Source organism: Loxodonta africana, chromosome 16 (genome assembly GCF_030014295.1).
Source record: "Loxodonta africana isolate mLoxAfr1 chromosome 16, mLoxAfr1.hap2, whole genome shotgun sequence".
Classification (NCBI taxonomy): Eukaryota; Metazoa; Chordata; class Mammalia; order Proboscidea; family Elephantidae; genus Loxodonta; species Loxodonta africana.
The window spans coordinates 46,230,889-46,258,247 of NC_087357.1; the positions used below are offsets into that span (position 1 = coordinate 46,230,889).

The 27,359-nt window shown below is 40.2% G+C and overlaps 2 protein-coding genes across 2 annotated transcripts in view; one reads left to right on the forward strand and one right to left on the reverse strand.

The window, feature by feature from the left end:
• The window catches only part of ANKRD22 (ankyrin repeat domain 22), a 33,231-nt gene extending 28,375 nt beyond the window's left edge, over nucleotides 1–4,856 (forward strand). Inside the window, exons 5-6 of the mRNA XM_003409018.4 lie at nucleotides 1,899–1,997; nucleotides 2,872–4,856. Coding sequence (XP_003409066.3) covers nucleotides 1,899–1,997; nucleotides 2,872–2,949 — 177 coding nt within the window. The 3' untranslated portion in view covers nucleotides 2,950–4,856. The remainder of the gene's footprint in view (nucleotides 1–1,898; nucleotides 1,998–2,871) is intronic.
• Nucleotides 4,857–5,148: 292 nt separating this feature from the next.
• Nucleotides 5,149–27,149, reverse strand: LIPM (lipase family member M). Its single transcript, XM_003409019.4, has 9 exons — nucleotides 26,793–27,149; nucleotides 19,986–20,103; nucleotides 16,329–16,527; nucleotides 15,355–15,464; nucleotides 11,581–11,717; nucleotides 11,295–11,441; nucleotides 9,168–9,239; nucleotides 7,725–7,796; nucleotides 5,149–5,475 (listed from the first exon to the last, which is right to left on the reverse strand). The coding sequence occupies exons 1-9, from the start codon at nucleotides 26,937–26,939 to the stop codon at nucleotides 5,197–5,199; spliced, it is 1,281 nt and encodes a 426-aa protein (XP_003409067.1). The 5' UTR covers nucleotides 26,940–27,149; the 3' UTR covers nucleotides 5,149–5,196.
• Between the last annotated feature and the right edge of the window lie 210 nt (nucleotides 27,150–27,359).

Sequence of the window (27,359 nt, forward strand, 5' to 3'; positions counted from 1 at the left end):
GTGCTTGCCTACTCTGTGCCAATGGCTTAAAACACACCCTACAATGCCATGGCCTCACCGACATAACAAAGAAAACCCTATTCCCAAATGAGATTACATCCATAGGAATAAAAACGAACAAAAAAAAATTGCTGTCCGGTTGATTCCCATTCATAATGACCCTATAAGACAGAGTAGAATGGCCCCATAGGGTTTCCAAGGAGTGCCTGGTAGGTTCAGACTGGCAAACTTTTGGTTAACAGCCATAGCTCTTAACCACTACGCTGCCAGGGTTTCCCATTCCCAGGAGTAGGGGTTAGAATTTACAGTCCATAACTTTGGGGGACATAACTCAATGTATAACAAGTAGCCTCAGTCAACTTCTTTCAGTCCACAAATCTATTTTGTTTTTGCCTCTACGCCTGCATCCTTGCATTCACCTTCCTCCCTTAAATGATCATAATGAGTCAAAAGTTCATTTGTACATCTTTTAAATTTGCTTGCATTTATTGAATAAAAAATTGGCTTTCCAGTTCTCTATTGAAAAAATGGACAAGTTGAAATTTGACTCCATAAAAGGTAATATTTTATTTGTGATGCCTGACTTCTTTTGAGTGTGCACACTGTTCTGTGATAGAGAAAATGTCCCCATCCCTGTTTCTAGGAATTATTTATATCATTTTAGTTTTGGGTATATTTATATCATTTGTTTAAAATGGAGGCTGTGTGTGTATGTGTCCACACGCACATGCATGCACAGCACGTGTGAGATCAAGAGAATGTTTATATAATATATGGTTTTATTTTAAACAGAGTTTTAAAATTAATTTGGATAGACATTACTACTATGTATCATAATTTCTTTAGATACCTTTGAAATGTGTTAAGTAAAATACTAGTAAAGGTTAAGAAAAATTCAAAAGGTGTAAAGTTTGTGCCTGTAACCAAAATTTCTCTAGAATGTTTTTCTATGTCTCTATCTCTAGACAGAGATAGTATATTTCTATGTGTGTGTGTGCACACACAAACACACACACCCCAAACATTATCCAAAAATAATCTGAATATTAAGATCCATTTTCCAACTCTAAGTAATGTAGTGTTTTGGATTTTAAGGTTATTAGACTCTATTTCACCAGGAAAAATTCACTGCTAGATCTTGCATTCCTCATGCCATCACTTAATAAAAATAAGTGACTGCAGCACTTAGAAGAGCTCCTAGGGAACCAGGCCCAGAATTAGTTCTGTTAGTTTTGATGGCCAAGGATATTATTTCTTCACTTACCAAAACCAGGGCTGCTTGGCTGCTTTTTGAAAGATAAAATCTTGGACACAAATGCCCCAGTTTTAAATTCCCTTTGATCTGTCCTTAGCATTTTTAATTAGTACCAACAGTATGATCCACTAATGATACACAAAGCGTAGGGAACTTCTACTCAGAGCTGCACTGATCTTGTAGGTGTGTTGCAGCAGTGTGAGCGCCATTTGTCTTTTTCAGATGTGGGGATTTGATCAAGGACCATAAAGGGTAATATTTGGAAAAAAAGTTTATGTGGAAGTTCTTTAAGGGGAAAACTGGGAACATGATCAAGGCGGTGATTACCCAAGCGCGTAGAGTTTTACAAAGAAATTTTGGGATTTTTGAGCACCAGCTTTTTGTAAGATGCTTTTTTAACTTCAGAACAGATAATGAGCAAGGGAGATACTGATGACCTGTAAGATATTAATATATACACGGAAGCAGAGAAGATAACTCGTTTTAAGTATGTGAAATACAGTTGACATAGATAGTTGGCCAATTGTTTGTTTTACTTAAGTTATAAGCTACAAAATAAAAAAAGTATCTGTTAAGAAGCCACATACTGTTGTCTTCAGAGAGCCTGACTGATGAGCTGCAATGTTGGCCCCTTGTGTTTCAGTATGGCTGCACTGCCCTACATTATGCCTGTGAGATGAAAAACCAGACTGTTGTCTCTCTGCTCCTTGAAGCCCATGCAGACCCCATGATAAAGAATAAGGTAAGGATCTGTGCCCTATGGTGTGAAGTTCTTCCAGTAGCATCATATCTTAACCTAGGCCTTGTGCTGAAGTAAATTATTTGCCTCTGATGTTAATAAAATAGAATTAATCGTCTTCATTAAGGGATTGACTTATCCTATTATTGTAATGGAGCCCTGGTGACAAAGTGGTTAAGACTCAGGCCGCAAATCAAAATGCTGGCAGTTGGAATCCATCAGCTGCTCCTTGGAAACCCTATACTCTGTCCTATAGGGTTGCTATGAGTAGGACTCAACTTGATGGCACATGACAACAACAACAACAATTACTGCTATAGGAGCCCTGGTAGCACAATGGTTAAACACTCAGCTGCTAACAGAAAGGTCACTGGTTCGAACCACCCTGTGGCTTCAAGAGGGAGAAGATCTGGCAATCCGATCCCATAAAGATTATAGCCTAAGAAACCCTATGGGGCAATTCTACTTTGTCCTATAGGGTCACTATGAATCAGGATCGACTCCATGGCAGACAACAACATTACTGTTCGAGGAAGTCCCTGGACTGTGCAAATGGTTAATGCGCTAGGCTGCTAACGGAAAGGTAGGAGGTTTGAGTCCGCCCAGGGGAGCCTTGGAATAAGGTGGTGATCTGTTTGCGAAAAATCAGCCTTTAAAACCTTATGGAGCACAGTGCTACTATGACACACATGGGGTCACCATGAGTTGAAACTGACTTGACAGCAACTGGTTGGGGTTATTACTGTTAGAACTGAATGACATTTAAAGCCTTTGTCAAGCCTGAGAGTCAATGACTCTAAACTGCTTGCTAGATCCTTTGCATTGACACTTGACTCTATTGGCAATAAGTAACTGTTTTTTTTTTTTTTCTCCTCAGCATGGTGAGAGTTCACTGGACATTGCCCGGAGATTAAAATTTTCCCAGATTGAATTAATGCTAAGGAGAGTTTCATAATCCTGTGGCCTCACAGATGGAGAAGTGGGCAAAGTTAAAGAACTGGATTCTATTTCCATCTTGGACTGTTGGAATGTGGGCCACTCAACCTGAAAGCCACCATTTTATGGGGATAATTACGGTTGCCATGGGCAGCGTTTTTGAAGAGCTTGTTATTTATAATGTGTTTTGCTCTGTGTGGTTCACCACTGCCATAATCCTGTAGGGGAAGCACTGAATTTGTTGGAGTCTTCACTTCAGCCTAAACACATGATGTTTCAACCTCGGTCTCTTCTACAGAAAAGGAGCAGAGTTAAACAAAAGAGTATTCTGTCTTTGCAGTTGTTTTACTTATAGAGTCTGTCCTGTCTACTTCATGCCCTAGGACACAAACTGTTCCTTTCAGGTCCCTTTGATTAGCAAGAAGAAAAGTCAAAATGTGGGCGTTTGTATAGAGTGATGTGCATATATGTGTGGGTTTAGAGGTTCATGTGTAAATATTCCTTTGGTGAAATAACTTCAGCAAAGACATCCATTAGTTGTCAGTGGTAGAAGTATTTACATCACCGAAATTGCAAATGCTACAAATGAGGGTTTTTGTTTTCCTTTCTTTCCAGACTGCCACTTTATCAGCACACTATGAGACATTTTGGTATCAGTTTTCAAGTAAAGGCTGTCTTAGTTTTGAACGAGACTATGTAACTATCAATATGTTTGTTCTAAACGATCTTTATGATTCTCTTGAGAATAAAAACCGGATACCAAAATTGCTAGTTTTGTTTATTTTTACTGATAAAATTTTAAATATTATTGTTAATTATTTGGGTAAAGGGTTTCTTTACAAAAAATATAGCTATATGATGAGATGAGGTGGTATTTGGAATATACTTTTAAGTGAGAGATTATGAAACCAAAATATATCTCACCTCTTTTGTGAATGAGATAGAGTGGAAATCAATATATTTAAAAAATTATGATTGAACTTTGCAAATCAAGTCTGAATGACCCATGGCCGTGGACACAAGCTAAACCACACTACGTGTGGTAATAAGCACAACCTAAGAATGAAAGGTTTACTATTCTTGCCCAGAACAAAGGTCTAATAAAAGTCAAACCTAGGAATATTTATTGAACTATGTACAGGGCCTTGAGGCACATATTTTGTAAGGGAAGGAACCTGTAGAAATATTCTGAAACCCTTAAATAACTCAGTATATTATCTGAGATCCATTTAAGATCCGTTCACACTGACCTGAGTTACCAGGTGACTAGGTGAGGGGAAAACAAGCGGACTCTATATGCCAGTGTACCTTGGATTTAGTTTCGGATTAGACTTTGCAAAATTGTACTATTACTCGTGTAATTTATTACTGCCGTCTTTGAAGCTGTATGAAAATTGAATAATTTTTCTAAAGAAATAAATCTCGATTTGTGGGTGAGTTGGGGTGATTGTCTGACAGTAACTTTGATCAAAGGATAAAATACATAAGCGTGTTTCATTACATTATAATATTTTCTTCCTAGCTCTTATTAATTTTTAGAGGCAGAAAAGTGGGCCAGACATTTCTAGCCATTGTATCTCCAAGCAATAGGCTGTAAACTCTCAAACTTGGTCTAGGCTGTAGGTACTAAAATACATATACGTGCTTTCTGTAATGCATAATGCCTTTGTTGGACAACTCATAAATATCCTACAAAATTTTCTTCCCTGAGACCCAACTTTAAAATGTGGGCCTATTATAAGGATACTTAAAATATATTTCATCTGCATTTTACCTTGGCTTTCTGAGGTAGTGTTATGCCTCTACGGTTATAAGGTGAAAACGTCTGGCTTATTTTTTCGAAGTCAACAACAACTCAAGACTCGAGACCTCAATACCTATCCCAATTTGTCATTTTACTTTGCTGCTGCAAATATATGGCTTATAGAAAAAAATAAATGTATTAAAGGAAGCTGACCTGATGATATAGAGAATGTCTAGATACTTGCTGACCGTCAGGCAAAACCTATCCTTCGAGGTGGTAGAATATATAATAGCACATGAAGCCTATTTTCACCCAATGAGTAATTTAATTAATTGAAAGAAAAATTAAATGTCAGTCAGTGTCAAGCACAGAGATCTGAAGGTATGTATACTTTCTCTCTTCTCTCCCTTTTCTACCTTATATACCATATGGTAGGTTTTCACTTCTGGAAAACCTCCGTAAAATTCTGCTTATGGACCCCAGCCCCACCTTCCATGAGGTTGTTTCTAAGACTTGTCAGTATCAAGTGCTTGACAACCTGACCTCACACGTTCCCTGGGAAAGGTCAGTTTCCTCCTGCTTCATCAGATGTATGATTTCATTGTACAGACGGTGAGGAGCATCTAAGCCCCAGATGAAGTCCACGTGAGCCCATTCAGGAATGTTCTTATGGTAGATGAGGTTGGTCACTTCAGAGAGGAGTGTTTTCACATCTTCGGGACTTGAAAGCCAGTCCTGACCTCCAGTCCACATTGCTGTAGGGACCATCATATCTCTAACTTTGTACCTTGCAGGAGTTGGCTAGAGAAAAAGAATGGTTTTTAACTCTAGATAACATTAAAAAAAAAACATTTAGGATTTCCAAATTCATAACTTACATTTAAATAAGCCTAATAAATACACCATGTATTGTGGTGGAAGGTGTATGGGTGGTAGAATCATACATAGCTGTGTTGGAGTTTTTGTTTCACACTCTAAGATAAAATTACTTAATGTCACTGAACCTCAGTTTCTTCATCTGTGTAATGGGGACAATGTCTGTAATAAGTAGGTTAAATAAGAAAACACGTAAACTACTTAGTACTTCAGGCATTCAATAGTGTTCAACTTCTTTTCTTCCTATTAATAAATGTTTTTAAAAATAATGTCCCTGTCTTTTTAAGATATAATTTCACATATGTTTCATGAGGCAAGGATTAGAGATATTCTGCAGAGAGAGGCCAAAGAATGGAAGCTACTGGAACCTGCTGCGACTACTTTTCTCTCACGTATTTCCAGAGGGTATGTTTTCAGTGGATGGTATCGGATTTTCTTACTCTGGATTGCATAAAATGCTTGAGGCAGGCCCATCTTGACCACCTCTCCAAAAACAAGGGAAAATCAACAAATTGGCCTGTGGCACAGGAACTCAGGCAGTCTGAACCAAGGTGAGGTAGAAACTAGACCCCTGCTCAAACCTCCTGTCACTCAAAGGAGCGTGTCCAGAATTCCTAATTCCTCAGAATTCACCTTATTCAAGTAGTACCACCAGATCAGGCCGGCTGGCTGAGCCCTCGAGTTCATCAGCACCCAGAATGTTCCACAGAAATAGACGCCCATTTCTTACTCAGCAAATCCACCGTGGAGCCTTGCCTCCACTCTGAGAGGTCATTGTTCCTCTTTGTGGTGCCTAAGAATTTGGAATTACATCCTAACGTAGCTAGTGAAGCTTGGAATATTCTATGGGGCCAGTAATATTTTTTCTTATCTTACAGGTTAAAAGATTGAAATAAACACCATGTTTAGTTCTAAGGTTCTGTGATTCTATGACACCTCTTTTATGTTTTCTCTTCTTTTCCATTACCATTTTCAGGTGCCTGGGGGTGCTGGTGGCACAGTGGTTAAGCACTTGGCTGCTAACCAAAAGGTCAGCAGTTCGAACCCACCAGCCGCTCCATGGGAGAAAGATGTGGCAGACTGGTTCCCTAAAGATCACTGCCTAGGAAATCCTGTGGGGCAGCTCTACTCTGTCCTATAGAGATGCTATGAGTCCCAATCAACTTGATGAGAACGAATTTGGTTTTTTTGGATGCTCCACTTGTCACCTTCTCTAGAAACCAGTACATTAAATGTTGATAAATTAAAATTGTCTTAGGATTGGGATGCTTTCTCTAAAGACATGGTTTAGGAAACAGTGAAGAATGATCAAAAAAAGTAGCTGATACCTGTGATTGAGAATTTGCTATTCAGGGGCATTACACAGTCTGTCCAGTTTCCTAACCTTTTCTGTCTGGATCGTTATGCAGCAAGGGGATGTTAACCATGACATGAGACTCTCCAAGAAGGATTAGGTTGCTTCCACTCTGCTCCCTCCAGCTTACTGTTTGTGTAGTCAATATTGGTTTACATTCACACACATGCTAACCAAAATTCTTAAATGAAAAGCATAATTATCCTTTTCCGATTCTCTATAACTTTTACATTTAACTTTATAGCTTTGAAAACACACTGAGTCATGTAATAACATTCTTTTTCATATTTTTCACATGCAGATTACACATTCATTAAAAATATGACCTGGAGATCTTTTGAAGATCATCTAGTCCAATAGTTTTTATTTTAAAGATAAAGAAACAGGGGCTTGAAAAGTCAAAACGACCTGCCCACAATACACAGTAGTGCAGAGGTCGGGCTAACATAGTAATCTCCACTTGCCATTTAATGAGCTTTTGCCTATAGCATGGAACTCTTCCACCCTACTGCCATTCCCATTCTTCTTCTTTATCCTAAAAGGATCCTTCTGGCAAGCTTCACAGACTACACTGTTCTAAATCTACCCCTTCTTGCTCTAGAAAAGCCCAGGGCCTGGTTCACAGAGGCAGCCTCATCAGAAACGGCCTGCTACTTCTTTAAAGAAGCACAAAGATCTCCTTATGAAGCTGTGAACTTCCCCATTTTCAAATGGAATCAAACCAAAACCATTATTTTCTGCTTAAATTCCTGTATGTTATTCCCATCCCTTTTACTACTTCCCTCACACACTTCCAGCAGATGGTATCAGATAGTCTTACCTGATGGCTTTTCTCCAGATTCTTGGTCTCACTCCCCCAGTCAAATGCCTGGAGTTCCCCAGAATTCACTGCCTAAAAGGAAGCAGAAAAATTTATGAGGCATTCAAATATATCACTGGGTAAGGGCGGGATGATGATGGAAATCTGCTACCACGTCTGCAATTGTGAGCGGAAGCAGAAACCCAAGGCTGAAGCTACTCTTCCAGTCAGTGTTGGGGTAATCTGGCAAGCGTAAGGCAAGAATGAAGCCCTTTCAGGAAGAAAAATGTATTAAGAAATATTTGACCCCTACGTTATGCAAATCCAAGAAGTGCATCCGCATTGTAGTCTATGTGGGTGTTCTGCACAATTCCATAGACCAAAATGGGAAAGCACCCCCTGGAACTGGCAATGTGGTTGTCCTGGGAGATAGTGGCCAAACTTAGCCCAATCAGAATTCTTTGGTTTTGGTTATAAAACATCACACATACACAAACACATCCAAAAATACGACAGTAGAAGAATATGACTAGACTCTCAATTGTTAGAATAGATTGGACTCATATTTATGATTTATAAATGTCATCATCAGTATTCTTAAAATATTCTACTTAAGACCCTTTTCTTTTTTTTTTTTTTAAACAAACTGGGTATTTTTACTAGATGAGAACCTGAGGGTAGTTATGTTCTAGCTCTCTGGCCTTATAGAAAAAAAAAAAAAAAAAAAAAATTTTTTTTTTTTTTTTTTTGGCCTTATATCCACCCTTATTTCCACAGCCAATTGGGGTCACTCTGTGATACCATCTACACCACTCCTGTAGTCAGTGCTTCTTCATATGCAAAAGAACACTTAACATTTACTTGTGATACTCCATTGACCTTGAATCAATTCTGAATGGTACCTTAAATTAATCACACCACTCCTCAGAGATAGTTCATTTGATTGGTAATTGGGTATTTCATTGCTGTGTTGCACGTGAAATTTGCAGCACATAGGACTCCTGTGAAAACCTCTTTGGACAATTAGGGCAATTAATTTAAGGTGCCACTTTTGCATTTTTGGGTTACTAAGTCGAAATCAACTCGATGCAATGAGTTTGGTTTTTGGTTTGGTTATTTATCCCAGCTGCTGGAAGAGCCAAAAAGGAGAACATGGAAACAAGGTCTTCTCCAGCCTCATGTTTTCATGGTCAGAGAAAGAGAAATATTTCACTTGGACCACCTTAATTCACACTTTCAAGATTCACAAAAGGCGCCATTGGGCCACTCCTGTGTTTTCCTTTCATCTTCTAAAAAATTTCAATACTCTAGATCAAATTTATAGGTGAAATAGGATTGGCAGGGTTGAGTTTCATCTCAGAATAAATGTAAAAAACTCTTGGGCTGTCACAAGGGCATCCTCTGAGTATTCCAGGAAAAATGTGCAATGGCCCTTAGCAAAGACTACACATCCAATGTCCTTACCTGGCTCCAGTGTAGGATATTTTGCACAGATGTTCCAGCAGGAGTGTGGGCAACGTACACATTTGCTCGGCTCTGTAACAAAGCATGAGTGGCTTGTGGGACTTAGGAAATTTCACAAGCTGTGCACCCAGTCAAGACCAAACCCTCAGGGTGTTAGACTAAGAAATGGGAACATCATTAAATTATCAGCAATTATCTATGAAACATTAATACACATGTACACGTAAATAAAAACCGTTACCAAATGTACTCCTGGGCACCTACATTTTTCTTCTGAGGGTAACTTCTCATTAGAGATCTGACCTCTTTAAAAAAAATTTACTAGAGCTATTAAGGATGTGGTTGTTGTTAGGTGCCATTGAGTCAATTTTGACTCACGGAGACCCCATGTGACATAGTAGAACTTCCCCATAACATTTTCTAGGCTGTAATTTTTACGGGGGCAGATCACCAGGTCTTCAGTGGAGCCACCGAAGGGTTGAACCACCAGCTTTTTGGTTAGCAGCCAAGCACTTAACTGTTGCGCCGACAGGGCTCCTTTATTAAGGATGAGGATTCTGGAATTGGGCTGCCTATATTCAAATCCTGGCTTTGCCATTTAATTTTTAGGTGAATCTAAGTGAGTTATTCAATCACACTAAATCTCAGAATACTAATCTGTAGAGTGATGAGGATATTGATAATTTCTCTCTCATAGGGCTGTTATAGGGATTAATTTAGCATGGCATGTAATAAATGTTTACCAAATGGTACCTCTTAATGTAATCATTGTATTACTAATAAAATAATTTCTTTGGGAATTAAAGACTTATTCCTCAAGCTCCTGTGAGTGCTACTGGCAGATAGCCCTCCACTTTGCAGACTGCCTCAGGGGCAGAGTTGCTTTGCTCAATGAGTCCTACATTTCTGGGGTGGTCTGCATTAAACTTAGCTCTCTTGCCCTAAGTTGAGAAAGCTCTAAAGAGTCATCCCATCTTCACAGCTCTTTGTAGGGCCAACTGAGGCTTCAGTTGAGACTATATCACAGCTCTACTTTTCCAACTGCCCAAATCTGTTCCTTTCCAAGAGCACAACTCAAAACCATTCTGCACACTAAACCCCATCTCAGAGTATGCTTTTTAGGGGACCCACCCTGATGCCCACCAACTGGTACCTATGTTGTCGTTTATTGTTAGGTGACAAGTTGGTTCTGACTCATCGTGACCCTATGTACAACAGAATGAAACGCTGCCGGGTCCTGCACCATCCTCACAATCATTGCTCTGTTTGAACCCATTGTTGCAGCCACTGTGTCAATCCATCTCATCAAGGGTCTTACTCTTTTTCCTGACCCTCTCCTTTACCAAGCATGATGTCCTTCTGTAGGGACTGGTCCCTCCTGGTAACATACACCAAGTAAGTGAGATGAAGTCTATCCATCCTCACTTCTAAGGAGCATTCTGACTGTACTTCTTCCAAGACAGGTTTATTTATTCTTCTGACAGTTTATGGTATAGACAATATTCCAACACCATAATTCAAATGCGTCAGTTCTTCTTTGGTCTTCCTTATTCATTGTCCAGCTTTTGCATGCATATGAGGTGACTAAAAATACCATGGCCTGGGGTCAAGCACACCTTAGACCTCTAAATGACAGCTTTGCATTTTAACATTTTAAAGGGGTCTTTTGCTGCTAATTTGCCCAATGCAATATGTTGTTTGATTTCTTGACTGCTGCTCCCATGGGCCTAAGACTAACCAAAACTCCCAGACCTCCCACAAAAGGGCTTAAATCACATACCAGAAGTATCCAAGTAGAAGGAATAGGTTGATGATATATGGCATTCCTCTCCTTTGACTACTAGGTTCTAATTTTTTTTCATTGTTAATTTATGCCAGTAAATTTGCTTTCAGACCTCTTCCATCTATAATCTGTGAACCTAATGTTTAGCAATGCCCTTATGCTAACCTTGCCTTAGCCCATGCTGAAGGACTTCCCTCACAGTATTACAATTTGTAGAGAACTGAAAGACAGGGTGTATGTTGTTTCTCTAAGTCTTCAGTGTCATTAGCTCACCCTCCAGGAATGAGAGTAATAACTCCTAGCTTTGCTTTGGGAAACAAAAAATTTGTGAGGTTCCCACTTACCATATTCATATTGTTTGAATTAAATCCACCCAGGAGTAACATGATATTGCTACAAATCTGATCTATTATCATCTGGCCACAAAGGTAAATAAGAAACTGTCTAAGAATTCTGTGCTGGTGCAGGAATTCTTTTCTGCCAAACAATCCCTGTAAAATATGAAATGAAGTAGTAGTCATTACATTACAGGCAGGAAGGAAGTGGCTCTAACTGAAAAGGGTGTGCTTTAGCAAGCTGGGCTGGAAGGCTCTTCTACATAGACAAGGAATTATCTGAGAAGTCACATACCTTGATCATCATATCTGGCAGCAACAAAAATTTGGCTCCAGGGCTTTTTGCATATTTGACAGTGGCTATAGGAGCTAGAGCAAAATACATTTTGATTTTCTGAGCCAGCTCTGGCATGGTGGAAAATGCAATGAAGCCTGCGAGAAGGGAAACGTGTCAGCATGTATACGGTACATCCTTGAGATCATATCTATCCTACTTTAAGATGCTTCAGTAATTATGTATGGGTGTATCTTTTTTTTTAAATAATATTTTATTGTGTTTTTGGTGAAGGTTTACACAGCAGTTTAGGTTCCCATTCAACAATTTCTACACAAATTGTTCCATGGCATTGACTACATTCTTCACAATGTGCGAACATTCTCGGTATTTCCATTCTGGTTGCTCTGTTGCCATTAATCTAGTTTCTCAGCTCCCTTACCTTCCTGTCTTTATCTTAAAGTAATTGTTGACCGTTTGGTCTCATAGATGATTTTTTAAAAAAGCATAGTACTTATGGGTGATAGTCTTCATTTTGTGAGCCAATCAAACTGTTATTTAGCTAAAAGGTGACCTCAGGGGCTAGTTACATGTGATTGTATCTTAATTCTCCTATGAAATTATAAGCTCCTTGAAGGAGAAAAAGCAAAAAATTCTGTATTCCCTATGACACCCAGCATATTTGCTTTCAAGTAGCAGACTCACACTGAATTATTGAATTAAATTATTGAATCCAATAATATTGACTTTGAGAATTATAGTCTCAAAATGTATACTGAGAGAGAGATAAAGCTATGTGTTAGACATATTTTGCTGGGAACTTTCATGGTTCTTACCTCAGTTAATTCTGAGAATTTTGTGAGGTTTTTATTCGTATTCTAATCTCTACTTTACAGAGAAGGAAATTGAGAATCAGAGAAGTTGCCTTGTTTATTGATAACAAGTATGTTCTGTTACATGACGGACATTGAGAATAGCAGGGTTTGGGGTATTTTTTCTTGATCCCTAACTTTTTTGGAATCCAATTTATAACATAATCTAGTGGACAAATTATCAGATGAATGGAATTCCAATACTTATTTCTGCCATAGATTTGGTATAAATTAGTCTGTGTCTCAGTTTCTTTTTATCTGTAAAGTAGAGAGATGAATTCCCCAAATTACCATAATCTCTGTGATGCCTTTGGGAGAAAAAGGCTATTCTATAAAGCCAGGGCATTGTCATCATATTTGAAAAGCTATGTGTCTATTTCAAGAGAGTCTGTGCACTGTCTGTCTAGGCCGATATTAGCAGTTTTAGGAGCTTGGGCAGAGAAAAATTAGAATCCCATGACTTCTTACTAGTTCCCAGAAAGTTAGTGAGTATGAAAGAAGTCTGATTTTTTTCTCTACTTTTCCCACCATCTGATTAGGTTGCCAGACACATACAAAAGTAAGCACAAAAGTAACCCGTTATTATTTCTTATTCTTCCAGCTGTGCCATCGGTAGATGGGGTCCAAAACACTTTAAATTACATCCCAGGTTAATTCTAACTATGTTAGACCTCTGTTCAGATGGTAAGACCTGAGAACTCTAGTTAACTTCTTCCAGCAATACTTCTCTTTACGTGAAGTACGTTCAAGCTCTCCATATTAACAGCTCCACGATTCGCTACCAGAAGAATCCTGTTTTTTTTGTCCCCTCCTTCCCCTTGAAATAGATTTAGCCTCATCATTAGCACCTCTGTCTTCATGTCACTGAAGAGCTTGGAGTGTAGGGAAAAAAACTGAAGAGGCCTCTGGATATTAGAGTAGGAACAGACACGACACCCTATCTTTCTTTCTAAGAAGTGCCTAGTGAAATTATCACCAGAATAAGTTAATAATATTGAAAAATAAGGAAAGGAAAATGTAAAAGTCAAACTCTTCATTCACTAGAGAGCAGCAGTTAAAAATGGGCCTAATGAACTTGTGTCCTGAGTCCCAGCAGTCCTAAAGCTGCCAGAACTCCTGATTCACAGTTCATTTTTATTCTTCAACATATAACATCGTTGTCAGTGAGTAATGACCACAAACAATGGCTTGGAAAGAGCTTTGGAAAGTTCTATAGCATGATTAATGCTTAAGAAGCTCCTATGAATCACATCTACCCCGATAGACACATATAGTAACATTACTATTTATACAAATATGAGCAGATCAAACCAAACCAAACCTGTTGCCATCGAGTCGATTCCGACCCACAGAGACGCTATAGGACAGAGTAGAACTGTCCTATAGAGGATAGGAAGTTAAATAAAAACCGCCCATTATTCTGCTGTACATGGATGTTGTCAAGTAGGATGAGCCAGAGGGTCCAGGCCTTGTAGGTCTTTGCTAACCAGACTGGTCATGAGTCTCAGACTCCTTCCTCAGGGTGTGTTTGCTAAGGCAATTGATACACAAAAGACTTTCCTGGAAAACGCTGAACTTACATAAAACCTCTCCCCCTTCAATGATGATGGCTTCTTTTGCCCTTGAAATTTCCTAGAGCAAGTAAGTACTTTATCCTCCAGTTACTTGAGGACAGAGCCTATATGCGAGGAATGCCAGGGAGAGATAAGTGGACTACCCCATCCTGGGAGATAAATAGCTAGCAAAAGGTGAACTCGGAGCTTGCTGATAACAGTCATTTTGAAGAGGTAATGCTCACTATGAACTTTTGCAGAATCTAATCACAGGGCAACTCAGTGTCAGTGGCCAAAGTGACTGGATGGCCTGGTGAGGTCTCAGAAAACAAATGGCTTAAGACTGACTTCTGTGGTATGTTTTTGAATTAAGTGAGCAATAAATATCTTTTGAGTTAACAAAAAGCTGGCTGAGATTTTTCCAGGGAGGGTTGAGTAAAATTTCCCTCAGTTCTGGAAAGAAAATGATAGTAATGCTTGGTGCTTACTGATTGCCCATCATGTGCATGACACTGAACGCAGGGCTTCATTCATTCACTCAACACACATTTTTGGAGTGCACACCACGTGTCAGGAAGTGCTCCTACATCAGTGTCTTAGACAAAGTTCTTGGCTTCACAGAGCTTACACTCTAACTTTATATACATCATCACATTGAATACTCCAAATAACTAAGAAGGCAGCATCGTTATCCCTATTTCATAGACGAGGAAACTGAGACCCACCCAAACCAAACCCACTGCCATTGAGTTGATTCTGACTCATCGAGACCTCATAGGGGTTTCCAAGCCAGTAAACCTCTGCGGAAGCAGACTGCCACATCTTTCTCCCATGGAGCCACTGGTGGTTTCGAACTACTGACCTTTCAGTTAGCAGTCGATCGATTTAACCCCTGTGCCACCAGAGGTACTTAAACTGAGATCAAGGAGGTAAAATAATTTGCTCAAGGTTATTTACCTAAGAAGTGGCAGACAGTATTTAAATCGACATCTGTCTGACTCCAAAGTACTTGCTCTTTCTACCACAGCATACCAACCTACCCACTGCCGTCAAGTCAATTCTGACTCATAGCGACCTTATAGGATTGAGTAGAACTGCCCCATAGGGTTTCCAAGGAGCAGCTGGTAGATTCGAACTGCTGATCTTTTGGTTAGCTGCTGAGCTCTTAAGCACTGTGCCACCAGGGCTCCACCATACCACAAGCCTCCCTCAATTTAGTCTCTGCTTTCTCGTGGCCTTTAGAGTCACGGAAGAGGATAAGACCAGATCTGAGGGAAGTGTGAGGTGAGATGGCACTGATCCAGTCGGAGCTGTGCATCATATGCTCCCATTTCTTCTGTGTATACAAACCTGCTTTCCTTTGAACCTACCCATGGTGGTGCCTTGTGAATAGCCGACATAATAGATTTTTTCCTGACCCGTTTTCTGCAAAATAAAGTTTATCACTGCAGGAAGGTCAAACCTAGCCATCTCATCATAACTACAAGGGGAAAAGACAAAGTTATATGAAAAATTATAATCAGAAACAGACAAAAGCAGCCCAGGGTTTAACAAGCAAGCCCTTGAGTGGTCAGTCCCAACAGCCTGTTGCTGTGCCCCTTATAACACTCAGAACTGACTTGTTTCAAACCTGTGATGCACTGTTTTCCTCAGATGTTACAGAGAGAGCAATAGTCATTCTTAATGAATATTTTCTGAGCCCATGTTCCACCTCCTAATGGAGGTGTCCTGATGTACTGTTAGCAGAACAACACAGGGCCATCCCTGTAGATGCATTTATATGAAAAGTATTAAAGATTCTGTAGGGCCTTTTCTTTGATGAAATGTATAAAAGAGTAGGTTGAATGCCAATAGATGATTTAAATAAAACATTAAAATCTTTTCGTAAGAGCATGAGAGATGTGTTACTCAAGTTGATGATCCCTAGGCTTAACAGTTTTCCTTATTTAATTCTGCCTGGTCTTATCTCCTTCTAGGGGTACTAGCCCTTGTCATCACTCTTACTCACAATATAACGCCAAGCATTAGTCCCAGGATACACATCTGCAAGGCAATGGACCTATATACGCTTCTCTTATTTCAGTCTCTGATCACTTCAGAATAACGTGATCGCCAACCAGCATTCTCACCCCATTAGACAGATCCAATGTTCCACCTGGGAACCCAATCTTCCTCACTACTTCCCCATAAGAATCACTAGTTAATTAAGACAAGTAGAGGGGTTTCTTGTAGGATATTGAAGACCCAACCAAACTATATTATCCAAACATTAGAAGCCGTAATTCGTTACCCAGTTGTCCCTAAGATATCCGTGTCCACCTCCATTCTCAAGGTTCTCATATACCTGAAAGCCCAGAACTCATCTTGGTCTATAGAGAGGGTTTTGTGTTTCCGAGACCAGGTGTTTCCCCTGCTGTTCCCCATCCACACATCAAAACCAGCATCTGCCAGAATGAAGCCCAAGCTGTTGTTGGGTAGGTTGGAAATCCAGTTGCTAGCATCTCCAAGTAGGCCATGCTGCAGTAACACCACGGGTCTGGAACCTGCACAAGGGAGAGTTTCAACAGTTTGAAATGGTCTTCCACCTTTCTCATTATTTGCTAATATGCGTGAACATTCATGTCAGACAAACCTGTGTTCAGATCTTGATTCAGCCGGTTGCTAGTTTGATTTTCTTGGCTAGTTATTTAACTTGTCTGTGTTTCAATTTCCTTATCAAATAAAACTGGATTTTTGTCGTAATTAAATAGAATAGTACATGATGAGAAGGTGGCACAATGCCTGGCACAGAGAAAGAATGAATAAAGGTCAGTTCTATTGTTGTTTTTGAGTAGTTATTATAGTCGTTATTACTTGTCTGGGCTCCTCTGAGGAGGATATGGAAAGTGCCCCAGGAGGTAGATAGATGATAGATAGATAGATAGATAGATAGATAGATAGATAGATAGATAGATAGATAGATAGATAGATAAATAGATAGATAGATAGATGATAGATAGAGGACAGATGGATGTAGATGTGGAGATATATAGTAACTTGCTGGTTACAGGCTTTGGAGTAAGATGGGCCTGTGTTATAAACATATCTTCCTTCTTGGCGATAAGGACTATTTCAGGATTGAGGCAGTGAAAGCACAAGATTAGCGAAGTAAGAAAGTAAGGAAGTCTTCAAATAATAAAATCCTGTAACAAGGAGCAGCTTTATTGCTGCTGTTGCTGCAGTTATTGCTAGAAGTGACTTTCTGAGCTTCAGTGTCCTCATCAGAAAACTAGGATCCAATCACCCACTTCACAGGGAGGGCTTTGGGAGGTTAAATGAGATACTGTGCATTAAGCCTTCAGCTTGCCACCTGAACCACTGTACACTCCTATTAGATAGTAGCTCTTGTTATTATTGTTATAAAGGAGTAGATTAACCCCTGAATCAAATCTGTAGGCAGTCTCCTTGTAAGACACAGACCTTTCTACAACAAACTCAATCGGATCTGGGCAGTATTCAGTTTGCCTCCTGGGAAGAGAAATATGTAGGACACGGAGGGCTGTGAGCACAGGGCCAGGAGAAAGGCAGTTGGTGTTACTTTGGGTCTTCCTTAACGTTGGGTCTTTCAGTGAATCCTGTTAGCTCTCAGGGAGGTGGCCCCGATTGTCTCAACACTTGGTGATCAAATCAAGGAAGATCAGCGCCACCCTGTGGCGTCCTTAGGACATTTCCGTGGCTGGGGCCAGCCTGGCCCTTTTTAGCTATATTTGTACGTTTGGTCCACCTAGTGAGGGAACTGGCTCATTTATATCATTTTAGACATCTCATAGAGTATGCTGACATCTAGATTCTAGCCAGCAGGTTAGTGTGTGTTATGCTTAAAAAAGCCGCCATTTTTAAGGATGGCCTAAGCCAATTTTCTTTCTTGTTGATGATGTAAGACAAAAAGGCTTTTTATCACAAGCTTATAGATAGTTTTCAGTTTTTCCGACTTGTTTGCAGTACGAATTTGATCGGCCCTCTCTTCGAATGGATGGTAAAAAAAAATCCTTTTTCATTCAGTGCTGTGTCACTTCCTCCTTGGACGAGGTGCAAGGGAGCTGCAGGAACAACATCAGCCACTAGAGGGGGCAGTTCTGCACGGAGAAGGCTGATTCCTGCAATCCCAAACTCGTATGTAATTAGTAAACAGATTAAGTAAAACGGTGTGAGAAAATAAGCTGTGTCCATGCAGAGGCGCTGCAGGTGATCCCGCGATTAGGAACTGCTACAGCCACTCGACTGCTTGGGAGAGGTGAGCACCTGACACCTGACACGGAGAGGGAAAGAAGGAAGAGCTGAGGCCTTGTCTATCCCCCTGGATTTTGTGGGCCTTTGTGGAAAGTTCTTCAGTGTCCCCAAGCTATTCATCTGTTCATATAAAATTCATTCATCCATTCCACATACATTAGCACCTACAATATGCTAGGAGACCCTGGGTGATGTAAACAACATGCTTAGCTGCTAACTGGAAGGTTGGAGGTTTGAGTCCACCCAGAAAGTCCTGCAACCTACTTCTGAAAAATCAGTCATTGAAAACCCCAGGAAGGATTGTTCTATTCTGACACACATGAAGTCATCGTGAGTCAGAATCAACTTGATGGTACCTGGAAAAATGTACTAGGCGCTCATTTAGGCACTGGATATAGGCTTAAACAAAATGGAAAGTCCCTGCTACCATTGAGCTTACATTCTAGTTGGGGAGAGACAGACAATAAACAAACAAGTAAATATCATATCAGGTGGTGATAAGTGCTATGAAGAGAAGTAAGCAGGGTAACAAGTTAGATCTCAGTAAGCAGGAAGGGGTTGATATTTTGAATAGGGTGGTCAGGGATTGAGTCTCTCACAAAGTAGGATGGGAAGAAGGGTCTGGGCAAGATATGTAGGTATCTGTTGAAACAGCCATCCAGAGGAGGAATCCTAGGTTCAAAGGCACCAAAGCAGAAGCATACCAGGCATGTGCAGCTGGTGTAAACACAAACGTTAATTTCATAAAGCTCTACAGTACAAGTTGGGATAAAATAGAACCCTGAAGCTTCTTGACCACCAAATCCCAGTAGCATACATCTGTCTGGCATTTTCTGGTCCTTGTTAAGAACATGGGCTACAGTGGCAGACAGATCTTGATTTGAGTGCAGGTTTTGCCACTTACTAGCAAGCACTAGCACGTACTTTCTGGGTAAGTTACTTAACTTCTGTGAGTGCCAGTTTCTTCATAGAGTTGTTATGAAAGTTAAATGAGACTAATGCAGATAAAGTGCTCAGCATAATACCTAGCGTATAGAAAGAACACAATAAAAAATTACATGCTCCGTACCCATGACAGATAATGTATTTTTTTCTGTAAGCTTTTTTAAAATGAATAGAGCAACAAAGTAGAAATGGAGGATGGTGATGAAGCTGATTTAAAAAAAAAAAAAGCCAGAGCTGAAAATTCCATATACAAAAATTGGAATTGTATGAATTATGGAAACATGTAGAAAAAACGGAAAAAAAAAAAAAAGTCATGTAGCAAAAATTCCTTAGTCAGAAGTTGGTCAACATGGTAAATATTTAAAGTGTTATTTGCACTGGGAATATAGGTATGTCCGGGGCTGAGCACGAGGGCCCACGTTAGAGTTTGTGTTCTTCCTGGGCAGGGCTTGATGAGGCCTGTTCAAGGGACTCCACCAGTGGATGTTCTGGAATATCTATTTAGGAGGGATTTAAGGTAAGGGCTAAGTGCTGGAAAGGGGACAAGGAATGGACTTTTCTTGAAGGTGTTTTTGAGAAGCAAACACTGTATGTTTATTTGAGATAATTGATGGGGGCGTGAGTGGTGGTGATAGGAATTATGGGGAAATTGAAGCCATCTCTTGGCCCCAACACTGGGCCCCAGTTTGTACCAAGAACTCAAACTCTCTTCTACAGACTCTAATCACAAAGAAATCATTGCTGCAGGGAGGACTGCCTTGTTGGCATGACATAGGATGAACCGTACCTGTTTTTTTAAGTTGCACGAGGCCTTGAGGAATTCTGTTAACAGAAAGGATATAGCCATCTTCAGTTGCAACTTCATACTCCTCACAGGGATAGCCTTGATGTTGGATGATTTCACTCTGTAAAAAAAGAGTAATTTCTCTCGAGTTCAGTTATATATAGCAATATCCTTAATAATCTGAAAGTACAAAAGTAGATTCCTTCATGCTGCCAGATGTAGACAAGAAATTCTTGCTTTTTCCTAATAAATCATGTTACCTTAGAAAAATCAGTCAACTTCTTCCAGGCCTTCATATTCATCTTCAATATGGAGTTTGGGCTAGGAGTGTGGTTCACAAAGTGTGGGCCCTAGACCAAGAGCATCAGCATCACTTGGGAACTTTTGCAAAGTATCAGGCTCTTCTCCAGACCTATTTAATCAGGACCTCTGAGGATGGGGCCCAACAAATTGCGTTTTAACAAGCTCTTCAGGGAATTCTGATAACACATTGGAGAACCACTGGACCCGAACACTGATTCTAAAACCTGGATGTGCATCAGAATCATTGGCGAAACTTAAACATACAGATTCCCAGGCCCAGTTCAGGTAAGGGATCAGGTGATTCTAATGCAGCCAGTTTGGCACCTGTTCCAGGCCAACTTTTAGGAACCTGTGGGCCATGCATTCCCTAACATTCTTTCTACTTCTATGACCACAGACTCAAGAGCAGTGGTTCTTAATTTTGGGTCAAGAGTCCTTAGAGAATTTGAGGAGAATTATAAAAAATGAATAATCATATGGATACACACACACTTCTCCACATAGTCTCAGGGGTTTCAGATTCCTTGTTGCCTATTTTTGGGCCCCTGGTAAAGAACCCTGCTCTATCAGTTGTAGCATGTAGAAATTTTTTGAAAAACACGAAGCTACAGAGATCTAAGTATTCTCACCGTTTCTGCCCACTGTTATCGCTCAGACCAGAAGGAATCTATTTCTGTCAGCTGCTGCTTTAAAAGGAACAAGAGTAGAGAAGGCCAGGAGCTTATATGCTCCCTATAGAATAAGGGGCAATATAACATAGTAATTAAGAAAAAGGCACTGGAGCCCCACTTCTTGAAGTTTTTTTTTTTTTTATTTAATTTTTGTTGTGCCTTAAGTGATAGTTACATAGCAAATTAGTTTCCCATTCGATAGTTTGTACATAAAGTATTCCATGGCATTGGTTTCATTCCCCACAATGTGTTAGCACTTTCCCCATTTCCATCCTAAGTTCTCCATTTCCTTTCACCCTGATTTTCTATCCCTTTCTGCCTTCTCATCTTTGCTTTTGGGCAAATGTTGCCCTTTCGATCTTGTATAATTGATTGTACAAAGGAGCACGTTCTTCATGGGTGTTATTGTTCACTTCATGAGCCTGTCTATGGTTTGGCTGAAAGCTGGTCTCTGGGAATGGCTTCAGTTCCAGTTCAGAAGGTGTCCTGGGGCCATAGTCTTGGAGCTTCCTCCAGTCTGTACCAGAATAGTAAGTCTGGCCTTTTTTGTGAATTTGATTTTTTGTTCTACAATTTTTCTCCTGCTCTGGCCAGGATTCTCTGTTGTGACCCCAGTCAGAGCGGTTGGTAGTGGTAGCCAGGAACCATCTACTTCTTGTGGTCTCCGGGTCATGTAGGCTGTGGTTCATTAGTCCTTTGGGGCAAATTGCTCCCTTAAGTCTTTGGTTTTCTTCACTCTCCTTTGCTCTGGACAGTAAAAGACCAATAGTTGTATCTTAGATGGCTGCATGGAAGGTTCTAAGACCCCACACGATACTCACCAAAGTAGGATGCAGAACATTGTCTTTATGAACTATGTTGTGCCAATTGATGTAGATGTCCTGGAGTCTATGGCCTTTTGCCTTCAAGCCTAGGACCTTCATCCTGTGAGGTGTTTGGTTATGTCTAAGAGATTTCCCTGACTGTGCCCCTTGTGTGCTCTAGTGTCTAAATTAATATATGAGGAACACCTACAGTCATGTATGTAGACATATCCACCACCAAATCTGTACCTGTGATGGTTGTGCAATCTTATGCCCTCCCACACCTCTTGGCATATCTTTCTAACTATCTCATAAATTATTGTTTGTTAATACCACTGTTGCAGGATTGTTTGTGCTATAGTAGTTAAGTCGGTTGCCCTTTATTTTTGCGTTCCTCTCTCTGTCCTCTAAGAAGTTGCCCTGACTGTGTCCCTTGTGTGCTCTATTGTCTGTATTGATATATAAGCATTACCTACAGTTATATATGTAGAAATATCTACCACCTAAACCTATATCTCTAGGCTGGTATGTTCCCTTACATCCACTGCTTGAGTTTTAATCCTGGCTCTAACATTATTACTTGAACTAGCTGTTTCAACTTGGGAAATTTAGTTAACCCATCCCTAGGCCTAAGTTTACCCATCTGTAAATTAGAAATACTAATGGTTAATAGTCCATGGAGTTATTGCAAGAAAGAGAATGCACATACAAGCCTAACTGTATTTCCTGGTATATAGTAGGCACTCAACCAGCATTAGCGACTAATGTAATTAAAATCGGTTAACCAAGTCTTAAGGAATGTAGCGTGTGTGTGTGTGTGTGTGTGTAGCACCATTGTGTTGTTACCCAAGAGATTTATAAATCAGTGATTCTCAAACTTTAACCTGCATCAGCATTGCTTGGAGGACTTGTTAAAATGCAAATTGCTGGACCCCATTGTCAGAGTTTCCGACTCAGTAGTCTAGGGTGGGGCTGAAGACTTTACATTTTTACCTATTACTGAGGGGATACTGATACTGCTGTTCTGGGGCCTATCCTTCAAGTATCACTGTTGTAGACTATTTGGGGAGATAGGTATGCAGTACATGAGAATGGAGGATATCTGACCAATGTGTAGTGAGAAGATATATGTAATGTGTCAGCTGAGGGATGAAGGATGTGAGCGAATGAAGGAGCCAAGGAATTCAGAGCAGGAAGAGCACCACGAGCAGGGTAGTCAGGCAAGGCATCATGGTGGGAGAATTTGAGCCACCCAACCCATTGTCAGTGAGTTGATTTCACTCATAGTGACCCTGTAGGGCAGAGTAGAGCTGCCCCATAGGGTTCCCAAGGCTGTAATCTTTATGGGAACAGACTGCCACATCTGTTTCCCATGGAGGAGCTGGTGGGTTCGAAATGCTGACCTTTGGGTTAGTGGCCGAGTGCTTTAACCACTGCCCCAAGTGTTGAGCAGTTATCCAAAAAAGCTGAAGGGGTAGGATAGGAGCATGGACATCTCAGAAGAGAAAGACATGTAGTCACAGTGAGCATTGTCTCTAGGCAGCAGATGGTCAGCAGGCTATACTCTATACTCAAAGGGAGGGTTATAAAGGATAATAAAGCCTGCATTGCAGCTTGGCTTCTACCTTTGCTCATTCCTACTTCTTTCCCTTCCTGTTATGGATTGCTTTGTGTCCCCCCAAAATGTGTGTCAACTTGGCTAGGTCATGATTCCCAGTATTGTGTGATTGTCCACCATTTTGTCACCAGAAGTGATTTTTCTATGTGTTGTAAATCCTATCTCTATGATGCTGAGGCAGGGTTAGAGGCAGTTAAGTTCATGAGTCAGGACTCAATCTACAAGATTAGGTTGTATCTTGAGTCAGTATCTTTTGAGATATAGAGAATCAAACAGAGAAACAAGGGGACCTCTTTACCACCAAGCAAGAAGAGCCAGGAGCACACACTTCCTTTGGACCCCAGGTCCCTGTGCTGGGAAGCTCCTAGACAGGGAAAGATTGATGACAAGGACCTTCGCCCAGAGCTGACACAGACAGAAAGCCTTCCCCTGGAGCTTGCACCCTGAATTCGGACTTCTCACCTCCTAGACTGTGAGAGAATAAATTTCTCTTTGTTAAAGTAATCAACTTGTGGTATCTCTGTTATAGCAGCCCTAGATAACTAAGACACTTCTTTTCCACAGGTGTTGATCCTGAGGGTTCTCCTTAATATACATTGTGCACATGAACTCTGCCTCAGAGTCTGCTTCTCAGAGAATCCAAGCTGGGATAAATATATATAACAGCCCCTCCCCCAACCCTCCCCTCCAAAAAAAGGAACATGATTGCAGGCAGTTTGAATGGTATTAAAGATTATTTAATACCATGAAAAATTCTTCATGATATATATTAAATTGAAAAATATTAGAAACAGTAAATTATGCATGACATTCCCTCCCCCTTTTTTTGTTTTAAAGAAAATAGAGATTCATAGATAAGAAGAAAGATTTGGAGAACATATGACAAAATTATCAGTGGTTAGTTCTGGGTGTGTCCCTACGTGGTGCAAGTAAAGTGCTCAGCTGCTAACCAAGAGGTTGGAGCCTTGAGTCCACCCAGAGGTGCCTCGAATCCTGGTGATCTGCTTCCAAAACAGCCATTGAAAACCCTACGGAACACAGTTCTACTCAGACACAATAGCTATGATTCAGAATTGTTGGCCATGAGTTCTGGGTGCTGGGTATACTGGTGATTGTTGTCCACTTTTTTTCATCCATCTGCATTTTTTAGATTTTCTAGAATGAGCGTGTATTACTTTTTGTGATAAGAAAAAATATCAATGTTTAAAATCCAGCTATATATGGTCTACTTTTAGCTCCTTGAATATGGCACATTCTTAGCTGCTCCAGAGTTATCCCACATGCTGATCTCTTTGCCTAGAACACTCTTCTCAAACATTACAATCTCCCACCACTGTGGTCCCTGTCCACTCAAGTAACTCCTATTCATCTTTCAGACTCCAGCTTAAAATACCTTTCTTCAGGGAAAAAAAAAAAAAAAAAAAATCCTAAGATCCTAGTGTTAGGTAGCCCTATTTTATTTTATTTGACCCCAGTACTCACAATTAGTAATTGTCTATCTTTCCTGCTGGATTGTAAACTTCATAAAGTCAGGGCCTTTGATACTCTTGGTTTGCACTGTAATCTCAGTGCATAGCACAATATTAGGGTCCCAGTAGGTGCTCAGAGCTCTGGTGATGCAGTGGTTAACAGCTCAGGCTGCTAACCAGAAGACTGGCAGTTCGAATCCACCAGCCACTTCTTGAAAACCCGACGAGGCAGTTCTACACTGTCCTATAAGGTTGCTATGAGTAGAAGTCTACTCAACAGAAATGGGTTAGTAGGTGCTCAGTAAACATTTGCTAGAAAAATATATGAATGAAGCCAGTTGTACACCTAAATATAGGCTAGACTATGGTTCATATAACTTAGTATACCGAGTCAAATTAATTCAGACTTTGACCCACTTTTATTCTATTTTGTTGACTTCACACCAAGAATTATATAAATTTCCTGTTTACATTGCCTCTGTAGGCATAGCTGCTCAATAACCCATTACCGTTGTGTCGATTCTGACTCATAGCGACCCTATAGGACAGAGTAGAACTGCCCCATAGGGTTTCCATGGAGCAGTTGGTGGATTTGAACTGCCCACCTTTTGGTTAGCAGTTGACCTCTTAAGCACTGTGCCACCAGGACTACCCAATGCAAAGCCCAATTCAGTGGTTTTAGTTTTAGGGCTCCTGAAACCCCAACAGTGTGTGGGTGCTCGGCACATGCAGTGGGTGGCGTTCAGGAGATTGGCTATATCTGTTGCTGAAGAGATTCTCTCCACCCATGAACCCAGAAGAATTTGTGTGGGATTTTCTTGGGGCCAGAAGGGTGGCTCCTAAGGATTTGCACCAATCTGGTAACTATCTCGACAAACCATCAAAGGACAATCAATGATTGAAATGGTCAAAAGAAACCTGATATTGGTCATCCTGTATATTTAGCATATTTATATGGTTTGTCAGAATTGTAGAGGTATTAGATAAGTCTACGGAGCATGAGCAAAACATACAATCATCTTACTCATCTGGAAGTAGACTCTCCTCCTTCTTACCTGGGAGGGTTTATTGGGTAATGGTTACAATTAATGGGCTTTTTGTTCAGGCAGATCTGAATTTAAATTGTAACTCTACCATAAACCAGTAGCATGACCTAGTTTAAGTTGCTTAACCTCTTTAGTTCTCAGTTCCTTGATTTGAAAAATGGGGATGATCATGTCTACTGCATAGGGCAGTGAGCATGAAATGAAATAGTATCTGTGCAGCTTTCAGCAAGAAGACTAGTGTGGAATAAGTGTTAATATATGGCAGCCATTATTAAAACACAATTAAGAATTTGAAAGTAAGTCCCCTTCACCCAAAAATCTCTGGGAGATCTAAAGAGATGTCACATCATTCATGCATTTTACTCACAGGAGACTCTTTCTAGCACTCACTCAGGGTCCTTTTATTGCTACTTTACAGAGTTATCAGTCCTGAACAGGATAAAATTAATAGATTAGAATGGTACAGGATGCAACTGGAAGTAGGTGCCCTGATTGCAAGAAGTGAGGGCTGATCCCTTGACAATAAGGAAGAACATAGGAAAAGAATAAAAAGCAGAAACATAATGGACATGATAAGAGTCTGGGCTTGGCCCAAAAGATCTCAGTGAGTTCTCTGTTATAGGATGAATCTAAGAGTTCAGGAAATGTTCAGTTATGTTTGAGGTCCAAAGAGATAAGTTATTTGCCTGAGTTTACTGAATTTTTTAAAGGAGAACTGGGCCTACTGACACCCAGTTCAGCGTTTTTTCTAGTATAATATGCCACTTTCTCACTATGTTATGCTAGCATAAATCACCACAATACATAAATGTAATACATAATGCGGATAATACAAAATGCAAACGTTAACATGTAAAGGCACTTAATTTTCCCAAAACATTATGGAAAATCTCAACTTACAATATTCATGAATGCTTCCGGGTCCACAGCTTTAGTTGGCATATGTCCCGAATTCACATTTCTTTCGAACAAATACGCCACCAGAATCAGAAGCCACATCTCCACCCTGTGTGAAACAATCCATTCTCTTGAAAAAATTTCTGACATGATCCAACATCTGCATTTATTTTTTTCTGGCAATATAATAACTAATTCTAAAGTGAGAAGAAGGATCTGTTGGTTTTAAAAACTCTTTCATATATTTTCCACCTGTAATTCCTTCTACAAACTAGGAAGTAAATTAAGTAGGCTTGGTTGATAGAAATGGAAGAACACAAAGGAGGCTGGAAGCATTGTTTAGGGTGTCCTGATACCATCTGGCTCCTCCTACTCCACCCTCATATAACATGAAATCACTAATCTCTCAACTTCTAGGTGTGTAGAACTTCCTCTGATGCAATCTGGAGTTATGCCCATGTAATACATTCTATAACTCACTTGTTCTTCATCATCAAATCATCAGGACCATAGCTTGCATCCTTTTGTTTTAAGGTTTTACCTTTCTCTGATAGGTATCAAGATGTGGTG